This window comes from Aulostomus chinensis, chromosome 21, assembly GCF_037954235.1.
Source record: "Aulostomus chinensis isolate RoL2024-O1b breed Wild chromosome 21, RoL_Achi_v1.0, whole genome shotgun sequence".
In the NCBI taxonomy this organism is placed as follows: domain Eukaryota; kingdom Metazoa; phylum Chordata; class Actinopteri; order Syngnathiformes; family Aulostomidae; genus Aulostomus; species Aulostomus chinensis.
In genome coordinates this window covers 5,932,501-5,943,052 of record NC_141340.1, presented here as the reverse complement: position 1 = coordinate 5,943,052, position 10,552 = coordinate 5,932,501, and the positions used below count along the sequence as shown (strand labels likewise).

The 10,552-nt window shown below is 43.8% G+C and overlaps 2 protein-coding genes across 7 annotated transcripts in view; both read right to left on the bottom strand.

The window, feature by feature from the left end:
* cdv3 (carnitine deficiency-associated gene expressed in ventricle 3) lies at positions 1-5,688 on the bottom strand. 2 transcript variants are annotated; one of them, XM_086191683.1, is made up of 5 exons: positions 5,244-5,688; positions 4,025-4,098; positions 3,241-3,380; positions 2,798-2,960; positions 1-709 (listed from the first exon to the last, which is right to left on the bottom strand). In XM_086191683.1, exons 1-5 carry the CDS (start codon positions 5,427-5,429, stop codon positions 583-585), a joined length of 690 nt encoding a protein of 229 aa, XP_086047809.1. In that variant the 5' UTR covers positions 5,430-5,688; the 3' UTR covers positions 1-582. The 2 variants fall into 2 exon arrangements, with proteins under 2 accessions (XP_086047809.1, XP_086047808.1); XM_086191682.1 differs by having other exon boundaries at positions 2-709; positions 4,025-4,101; positions 5,244-5,687.
* A 1,525-nt stretch (positions 5,689-7,213) lies between these two features.
* The window catches only part of tmem108 (transmembrane protein 108), a 50,437-nt gene continuing 47,098 nt past the window's right edge, over positions 7,214-10,552 (bottom strand). The window contains exons 5-6 of one of the 5 annotated variants that reach the window (XR_015110990.1): positions 10,143-10,244; positions 7,214-9,690 (exon numbers count right to left, since the gene is read on the bottom strand). Coding sequence is in view for 3 of the 5 variants with exons in the window: in XM_086191950.1 (XP_086048076.1) it covers positions 9,574-9,690 (117 nt within the window). In the remaining 2 variants the exon portion in view is untranslated. The remainder of the gene's footprint in view (positions 9,691-10,142; positions 10,245-10,552) is intronic. The other 4 variants (XR_015110991.1, XM_086191951.1, XM_086191952.1 and 1 more) reach the window with 4 other exon arrangements.

The following is a 10,552-nucleotide window of genomic DNA, read 5'->3' as shown; positions in this document are numbered from 1 at the left end:
CTCACAAGCACCCCCCCCCCCCCAAAAAAAATACCATGTGCGATTGGGTTATAATGGTCTTGCAAAAAAATAGATATTTTCACAGAAGTTTGTAAAATCATCTCGTCTAAAGTCATCTTCGGTCCTCGGTGGCTTTTGTCGGAGCGAGTCCAGAGGAGAAGTTGCGCCACGTCACTGCGGCGCGGAGTACAATCCACAGAAGGACAACCAGGGCGCCGGCTGACGCTGCTGCAGTGTTGCTTTGAGTGTAATTTCGCCGTTTCCTCTCGCGATTCCCTCCTTCAACAGGCCCTCCAGGCGCAGTCCTTCAAGATTTGCCAACCGGATGTTTGTTAAGTCTGTTACAGAGCTACTTGAGGGGAGCGTCACCGTAGGTGGTGTAGTGGTACTGCTGTGTGTGTGTGTGTGTGTGTGTGTTGAGGGTGGCAGCTTGAGCTCCGTCAGGACTGCAGTACACACAGCTGGAGTTCAGCTTCCTTCAAATAAAGGGAGGGGAGGGGAGGGGAGGGGGGGTGGCTGGGGGGGTGGGGGTGGCTGGGAAGGACCGTGCCTGAGGGGGCCAGGGGACGGACTGGAGCACCTCTACTTGTCCCCCAGGATGGCGTACTGGTTGTCAAGCTGCAAATGCTGCATAGAAGCGCCGCCGGTTTCCTCTCTGACACGGTTCCTGTGCTTCACCACCTCGAAGGTCTTCTCCATTTCTCTGTCCCTACAACACAGACACGCAAAATGCTCCTGTTACATAGCAAGGAGTACAAATACTACCAACAGTACTACAGACGGTAATCACATGACGTCACAGTAGCTGCAGCTAATGTGACGATACATCCGCATCTGTTGATGTGACTAAGGCTGGTATAGCGCACATCAATCTGCGGATATATCGGCCATCTTATGTCAGCGGATATATCGGCCATCTTATGTCAGCGGATATATCGGCCATCTTATGTCAGCGGATATATCGGCCATCTTATGTCAGCGGATATATCGGCCACCTTATGTCAGCGGATATATCGGCCATCTTATGTCAGCGGATATATCGGCCATCTTATGTCAGCGGATATATCGGCCATCTTATGTCAGTGGATATATCGGCCATCTTATGTCAGCGGATATATCGGCCATCTTATGTCAGCGGATATATCGGCCATCTTATATCAGCGGATATATCGGCCATCTTATGTCAGCGGATATATCGGCCATCTTATGTCAGCGGATATATCGGCCATCTTATGTCAGCGGATATATCGGCCATCTTATATCAGCGGATATATCGGCCATCTTATATCAGCGGATATATCGGCCATCTTATATCAGCAGATATATCGGCCATCTTATATCAGCGGATATATCGGCCATCTTACTGGCACCCGTCTGACAGTTATCAGTCCAGTTTTGCACCACATTCTTCATCTTCGCTCATCATCTGTCATTCATGATGAGGAAACAATGCGTTTAATAGTCAAGAAAATTTATATTTTTAACATTCACAATATTACACATTTTTCTGTATGTACGTGTCACATAAACTTGTTTTTCTACAGATAAAATTGGCATCAGTAAATCTCAGCCATCAGCCAAATAGGTTGCACAACAAATCAGCTGAACATTCAGATGCTAACAAGGCTTTCAGATGACTTTATATGCCCACGTAACAACCAGGAAATCAGTATGTTGAAAAAAAGAAGCTTGGTTACTAAAAATAAACATCAAGCAAAACGATCTTGTATTTCCCCTGATGTGGCTTCCTTCTGGTATGCTGCTGCTGGAGGAGGCTAGAGACCTGAAGAGGCTCCAGCTGCCACCCTTAGCATCAACTGCTCACGTCCCCGTCTGTCCATCATTGTCTACCCTTTCTCTCCCTCTTTAACTCGGTCCCTCTCTTTCCTTCTCTATGTCTCTCTTCCTCCATTATCTGTCTTTGTCTCTGACCCCGCCCTCCTGCTCTCTTTCCCCCAACCGGTCAAAGCAAACATTTGTTCCCGCTGATCCTGGGTCTGCTCGACGTTCCTGCCTGTCAAAAGGAAGGTTTTCATCGCCACTGTTGCAGGATGTGCTTGATGATGGAGAATTGTTGGGTGTAAATTCATTGAAGGAGAGTGGTGATAGACCCGCTCTACTTGCAAAGTGTCATGAGATGACATTTGTTGTGATTTGGTGCCGTACAAATAAGATTGACTTGACGTGTGACAAATGCTGCTTGTGTAGTTTGATTAGGAGGACACGTCCCAGACAGGAAAGGAGGTTTCTAAACTTTGTAATGCTTAAATCATGACCTGGAAACCTGGAGCTCGGTGCCGCAGCCACGCGTTGGACGTAACGCTCCTCCCCTGACGATCAAACAGGAAATGAAAACTGAATAAAAGGCGAAACCCAGCAGTTACATTAGTGTTCATCTTTTTCAACCCTTAACAGAAGTGAGCTTCATTTATTCCAGTCTGTTCAAACGACTGCAACTCCACTGTCAGAGTCTCTGATTGGTGGACGAACCCCATCAGTATCGCCTTTGAAAATGGACCTCGAGCTGTACTTGTTCCTACAGGTATTTGCAGGATTGTTAAGTCCAAACCAAATCTAAATACACTGGTTTTAAAATCGAAAAGCTGACTTCTAGCACCACCACGTGGGCCCAAGCACCCTCCTACGGGGGGGGGGGGGTGTTAACATACAAGATACAAATAGTCTCAAAGACATAAATTAATCACAATCAGGGCAGCATGGATGAGCTGGTGTTGTTTCACCCACCGAAGGCAGCCATGTTGAGCTCACGACCGCGGGAGAGTGACATCACACTTACTTGCGTGTCTCCACGTGCTTGGCAGTGGCCAGTAGAGAGGGGAACTGAGCGTCGCTGAAGATCTCGGGGGGGCCCTGGGTCTGACTTCGTTTGGTGGTGGTGAGTCGAGCCCCCGGAGGCCGGTAGACGCCAGCAGACTTCGCCTCCGGTACCTCCACTTCCTCTGGAATGATGACACATGACAGCAGCTGGCAGTTACACCGGGTTTCAGGGGCATTTTTAATTTCATAAAATAAGCGTTAATAATTCAATGTTTACAACCAAGCCGAGCTGTGTGGATGAATATTTAATGATCTAACCAAGTAAAGAGTGGCTTCCAAGGTGACGGAAACATTTGCTGATAATCCTGCTATCAGCCAGTTAAGCATGTGGCAAACAGGACTATCGTCATGTCAGAACTGATGATATGATGATCAACTTCTTGGGGTTAGGGTTCAGCTCACCGACAGGAGCAGCAGGAGGAGGAGGACCACCGGAGCCCGACTTGTTCCAGGGTCCGGACACTTTGTCACCGCTGACCTGAATGATCTCTCCATCTTCACCAAACTCCTCCTTCTCATACTCCTCTTCCTCTTTCTCATCACTTCGACACAACCAGAGGGAACACAGGCGGGCACAGTTAGAACTACGGAGAACATCTGGACCTGAGAGCAAATAACCAGCCCGCGACCTGTAGGAGCGCTCCACCCAACCGCCATCTTGCACGATTTTGAGGGAGTGGATGAGACATTCCCAGTGGTAGTGCAACGTTACCATCAGGACGGCGTCAGCCAGAGTTTTTCCTTATTTTACTTCTTATTTTTACAGGAGAAAACTTCAGGAACTTCTGGCTTTAGAGAGGAAATCAGGTGAATCTCAAATCTCTGAGCTTTTGGCGAGAGGCGGTGTTTAGAATCAGTTATAAATAAATAAGTCCATCATCAGAATTTTAGATGGATTAAAATGTTTATTGTTCCCAGAAATGAAGAAAACGACTTGCTTGCTGTGAAAATATTACATCTCTGACAGGATTGGGAATATTAAGACAGGTTTGCCATTTTCATTCAAGAAGAACAAATCAAATTCAGTTACTTTCAATCAACTTGCAATTCAGACGCATGCTAAGAACCTGTGCCGATTATGGATACGGATTATACTTCTTTAAAATTTTGGAAAAGGCAGCAGCTCCCCATGGCGACTATGCATGATAACAAGAAGTCACAGCAACAAAAAACATTTCCTTCCTACCTTATTTGTAAAGCTTGGAGTCGGAGTCCGCTGTAGTCCACTTCCTTCTGCTCAAACTCTTTCCATTCCTCATCCTCCTGGACAGAAGGACACATTCACTCATAGTAGCTGACACGTACTTACAGGAAAAGTTTGGCCGTGAGAGGAAGAAAAAAACAAACAAAACAGGTTCACCTGCAAATTATGATGCTTTTTTTCTTTTAAAAAAAGGGATCGTTTATTAATTCCTGATTCTACATTTAATAATTAAAATGAAGCGATTCAAAAGCTTCTTCATAGTTTCTGCTTGTTGTACGAGTCAAAAGTAGCAGTGTTGCTTCAAAAAGTAAAGAAACATTTATTCCTTATCTACTTTTTGTTGTATTTAACACTTTTTGATGCAATCTGTGGTTTTTGTGTTACACTTGTGTCAAGGAAGTTGAGTCCAGCGCTCATTTGTGCAAGGATTCATTTTTATTCTGGCCCAACACATAAAAGTTCTTTCCGCTGACTCAGCATAGGGTTTTACTAATGCTCTGGTGCCAAGAATCAAATATCAACTAGACTAGAGCAGCATTGTTGGAGAAAAACTGTAAATCGAGTCAGCACCCAAGTATCGCGATGGTATCTATCGAGAACTGAGCATATGGTTGCTATGAGTCGATCCAGCCATGCTCCCTGAAAACTGTTGCTTTCAGGACATTTAGCCAACGTGTTAAAGTAGAACATCACCACGATGAGTCCCTCATTCACGCCATTACTGCTCGCCCTGCCGTGGAAGCTAGCTAGGAGGCTAAATGCTGTCAGCAGCCCGTAAAAACTTGTGACAAATGGCGGCTGTGTCTAGCTGGAGAGCCACGACTCAGGTATGGGGGATGACAGTTCCCCCCCCCCTACACACACACACACAAGCTAACACAAGGCCGACATCAGTGCACCGGCTAGACGTGAGCCTGAAACAGTTATTTTGAGACAGGGCGGGTTAGACAGGTCGAGTTAGCACAGCTAAATGGTTAAGAAAAGCAAAAAAACTCGTGTCATGCCGAATTGATTGTGTGAGCCCGGAGGGAGCATATGCTAGCAACCGGCGCCCCGCTCTTGGAGCTCATCTGGATCCCCCCTAGCCTGTCAGCAGGCTGTCATTCCAGCGGACGGAGATCCTGATGGTGATGCAGAATTTGATAACTGTGGCTGGTGTGAGACGATGTCAAAAAAAAGTTGCCGGACTAGTTCACGTTACCTTCTCAATCTGCGCGTCTTGATTCTCGTTCTTCGCCGGCTTCTCCTTCTCCTTCTTGGTCTTCTTCAGAGCCGCTGACGTGGGCCCTGTGGCGGTCTCCTTACCCTTTCCCTTTTCTTTCTTCTTCTTTTTATCCCGCTTGGCAAAGAAATCATCCAGGCTCTTCTCGTTTGGTACATCCGCCATTTTCAAAGAGCAACGGTAACTAGTTAGCGAAACAGAGCAATGACAAATGTTAAAAAAAAGTAGCTCTCAGAGACCGACGACAGTTGCTGTAACGACCACACGAGACGTCGTTACTCGTTACTCTGAGAACTGAACTGCTGTTACTGCCGATTAAAAAAAATATCCCAGCCGACTTCTCTGTCTGAATCGTTAGCTGTATGTCAAGCATGCCATGCACAGGCTATTTGACAAATCTGTACCATGAACCGGAAGGAGTTTCACCTTGAACCGGAAATGTAAACCTTGGGCAAAGAGAACGAAATAATAAGGCAAAAGTTTTCATTTTTTTCTTGGTAGAATTTTCCAATTAATGATCTTAAATAACTTTTAACAACTGGAGAAGAGAGTTAAAATTTGAAGGGCACAAAAATGAGGATCCATGAAAGAAAAATCAGACGCAGCCTGTTTAGCTTTTTAATTTTTAGGGCCTGAACCCGGAGGTCCACCGGGGCGAAGACGCTATCATGTTTGCTCGTTTTATTTGTAATTTTTTCAGCATTCTACATCAAGGCCAATTATACCACAAGAAGTTAGTTTACTATGTCAGACAAAATTTTAAAAATAAAGTGACGCTGGATTACTTGCTCATACCTTTCATACAAAGTCTAAACTGTGTCACAATTTGGAATTATGACTTCCTATGAGCCATAAGGTCTGGTGACTCATCCAGGGGACATTTAAATCATTTAATGTGCAATAGTTTTTGGGGTGCGGATCCTCTTTTTGTGGTTGTCTACAAAGCAATGCTGACTTTCTTGGTATTATTTCTTATTCACTTTAATTCTTATACTCCCTTTGTTACAGAGTGTGGTTTAGTTGCCTCAGATTGGCTTTGTTTGATGAATATGAACAAAATCATCAATAATATTCACTATCTTTTTGCCTGAATAACTAATTTATATTTCATTACTTCATTCTGTTCTGTAAACTGATTCAAAATAACTGTTTATAAAAAGTTTTTGTGTGTTTTGCTGTTTTTTTCTTTTGACAACCCATTTGTATTTTAATTTTTACAAATACTGACATCACTTTTACTTTTTCTGACAGAAGTTAACAGAAGTTAGCGTGTACATAATCAGAACAGCAAACAATCACTTGCCATTTCACATTTGCTGTGCTTTGAGCAGATGCGATAGAAATCTTTAGAAAAACTTGTCTGTATAAAAATCAAAGGTTTTATTTAATTTTTTTAAACATGATTTCTCACCAGTTTGTGACCAGTTAGTTACAGAACAAGAAGACACAATTCAGATCTCTAATTGATGCAGTTAAAAACATTTTTTTTACCCATACAGCCTTCAAAAATACCTATTCAAGGGAGGAAACCTTCAATTTCTGGAATTTTCTCATTAAAATGCTGGTCACATGCCCATTTACTCATTAACAGAGATTTTTAAGGTTCATTGAAAATAAAATCTCAGTAAATATTTGAATTGTAAAGTCCACAGGCCTACAAATCAGTTATCAAATTAAGCTTCTCTTTACCAGTAAAGCGAGCTTGTAAACAGATTATTGAACTGACGTCACGCTGCCGGTGCTGGAGGTCACTTGACTACATGCAGTACTGGTACACAAAGAGAAAATTCCAGCTTACTGCATCAATGGATGTGCTGTGGTCGGCAAGACAGTGTTACACTGATTTCCAACAGCAGCGTCCAGCACGGCGGGCAGTCCGGTGTTGGTCGTGACTCAAGATCCAGCGGCGACCTTTGTTGTAGGTTAAGTTGCAAACATGATAAAACAGATGAGCAGATAAAGGTTGGGTTTTTTTTGTTTGTTTTATTGCTCAGCAGTAAAAAGTACAGTGTATACTACAGTACAAAAAATACATAATGTTGAACACTGCTTCACCGTGCAAAACAACAAGCTCAGCTGCGAGCAGCCAATGCAGGGAATAGCCGTATGTTTATCTGTGTTACTCAGCACCACCTTTAGAATCAGTGATTTCAGAACAACACTTCACAATGCAGAAACTCTTCAGCGACAACAGAGGCAGGCAGCATTAATTATTGAATAAAGCTGCGGCAAATGCAAGGTAAAACAAACGACAGAAGGACCACAGATTGAACAATTCAACAAAAATACTCTCTCTCTTTTTTAATTTCTCAATCAAACTGCCTCTGCATGTGCTCATATTAAATATTCAGCACACATGATTCATCTCAGTGTTTTCATTGGTCGACGTTATTATGTGAACCAACAGCTGATTCACGATCATTCAATACTCGACCACTCGGTAATGATTGACAAACACGTTATTTATGGAGGGAGACACAGTTGCAAGATTGGTCTAATAGTTTCCTACTGCAATGAGGAATCTTTCTCCATCAGCAGCCACTCTGTGACAGACACAGACAGACACACACACACACACACACACACACACAGGCACAAACCGACACATGCACAGAGAAAATTATGAAATAGAGTGACACAATGTATTTGACTAATTGATATTTGGTTAAGAGGGCAGCACATTTAAACATACAGCGCGTCTCGACACCTCCGCACAAACACATAAACATGAAGTGCCCACTCACACTCTCGACATGCACACACACACACACACACACACACACACACCCACACACACACACCCACAGATCTAAAGAACTAAGGAAGTAAGACATCAATGTGGTCCCTCTTGAAGAGAAGCTGGTGACACGAGAGGGGGAAAGCCATTTTAGAACGGTTCTGTTTGATTGGCAACTCTAAACTGTTAAATCATCCACATACTTTTGAAATTAAAACCCGAGCCTGTATTTATCAAACAGTGACTGCTGTTGTGTCATCGAGGCAAAACACGGTTCGGAAGTGGAACCTACAGGAGCAGAAACTACCACAGAGGCATTTTTTTACATTTCAGTGGATGACTCTGACCGGGGTAGTGTCACAGTCGTGCCAGATGCTGTCATGAAGCTTTTCAGTCGTCAGGTTGAGATGAAATCCAAGGCCAAGTCTAAATATGAAAGCGGTCTGATGATGTTCAGACCATTCTTAGGTTGGGTAACATTCACATGTTACAAAGGGATGGAAGTACAGGCACCGGGGATTTGGTCCTGGTACCTCATTGCACTTTTCTACTTTCACTACAAAAACCAAAATATCATTTCAGTTGTAAAGAAACCTCACTTTGTACATTTGCTGTTAACAACACACAATCATATATGGTTCACTCTGAAATATCTTCAAAATGCACATTTCTACAGTCTCTACATGGAAGAGATATCAGAGTTCTGTTCTTAGAGATTTCGATTTCCTGTGTGACCAGATGTTTCCTCAGGTTAGATGTGATACCAGCTTTGTGTTTCGCCTTCCAAATATTGCTGCGAGTTTAGTTTTCTGAAAGTCCACTCTAGAAACCACCTTCGTCTGGGCGTTGAACACACCAGCATTTGCTCTACTCTCCCATCCAGATGGGCCCTCTGGAAAAAGAAACGTGTTACTTATCAATTTTTGATGTGACTTGGCGCTCGGTAGTTCCGACGTCAGCCAGCTGGTACCCTTAAAACTACCAAATTTGCTTCAGGTCATTTTAATTCAGGTTAAGTTACTTAATGGAGTTTTTTTGGAAAAAACTCTTCCTTCTCCTGTGCCCAGTTGCATGGGGATGTTTGATAAATACAGGCCAGGATCCCACTAACCCCCCCAGTATGTAAGAGTTATATTCAAGTTCAACAGGCTATACGTATTTTGGGATTTTCAAAAGGAAACATAAGATTACAAACAACAGCATTTCATATTTTCAGAGCGTTTGCCTCTCTCTCTCCACAGCAGATTTAATGTGGCAACATCCACAGTGCATTCACCATCAAGTCACTGGAATGAAACAAAACCATGTATACTCTGTATTCTATAAAGACATAAAAACCTTTATCACAATTAAGCCTTTTGTAGAAAATGTACATCAGAAAAATACGCAGGTGCATCCTCATAGTAAATAGTGTCTGTTTACATCACTCCTCTCTCAGGTTGCTCTTTGTGTTTGTAATGTACAGTATAAAGTCAAAGTCTCTGAATATTTACCACATATATAAAATAGAGGACAACAGCAGGGGGAGCACTTCCACAGTCAGACAGTCCGGTCTTCTCTGCTCTTCTGTCTCTAGATGGCAGAAGCTTTGTCTCTGTTGATGAACAGGGTCTCCTGGCAGAAAGGGTTAACCAGGACCATGCTGCTGCCGCTGTAGTCTCCGTTAGGGGGTAGACAAGTATCGTGCTCCTGCAGGAAAACACGGAGTTAATCAACGCCGCTGATTCAGAGCTCGCTGTTAGTCTACTGTGTCTAGCAGGGAGGAGAAGAACTGAGGGGTTTGGTGCAGCCCGGGGGCTTTTTAGGTGATCCGACAGATCTAGATGGACAGAGATACAAAAGGAGGTGGAGGGGGAAATGAAGAACCTCTGGAGTGGAGAGAGGACAAGGGAGGAATGGCTCAGGGGGAATATGAGGCAGCAGAGGGACTTAACATGGGTGGGGGGGGGGGATGATGTAGAAACGGTTGTTGATGGTGAGTCAGCAGTAATAAGGCGGTGCCAGAGGAGGGAGTGTGAAAACAGACTTGCTTTACAGCAGGAGTGAAGCCGTTTATAGGCGAGATCCAATCAAACCAAGACTGTGATTGAGGTTTATAATGACTGCATACATTTTCTCCTAAAGCACTAGCGTTTACCTACAGCACTACGAGGCTGCGCTTGAGGAGAACCGGGGGGTTTAAAAACAAAACCTGCGTGTCACCAGGGGCATCCTACACATGATCCAACCTCAGCCTCCCTCTGCTGATGCCCCCCACAGATGGAGAAGACGGAGACGGACGGAGGAGAGAAGACACACAGTGATAAATGGTCAAACATGCCAAGAGAACAAAAACAAAACAGAAAAGATTGTTTAAAATGAAAAAAGAAAGGAAGGAAGCTGAAGATCAGGCCGCTGTTGTGTGCTGCCAGCTCCACCAGATGGCGATGTAACGCACCGTAAAACAATCTGACGCTCTCCTGTCTGGAAATGTTGAGGAACTGCCGCTTATCAAGTATTCACTGTCCTCAGTCTAGTTTGACCTTTTGATTTTTGACACTACGATATAGAG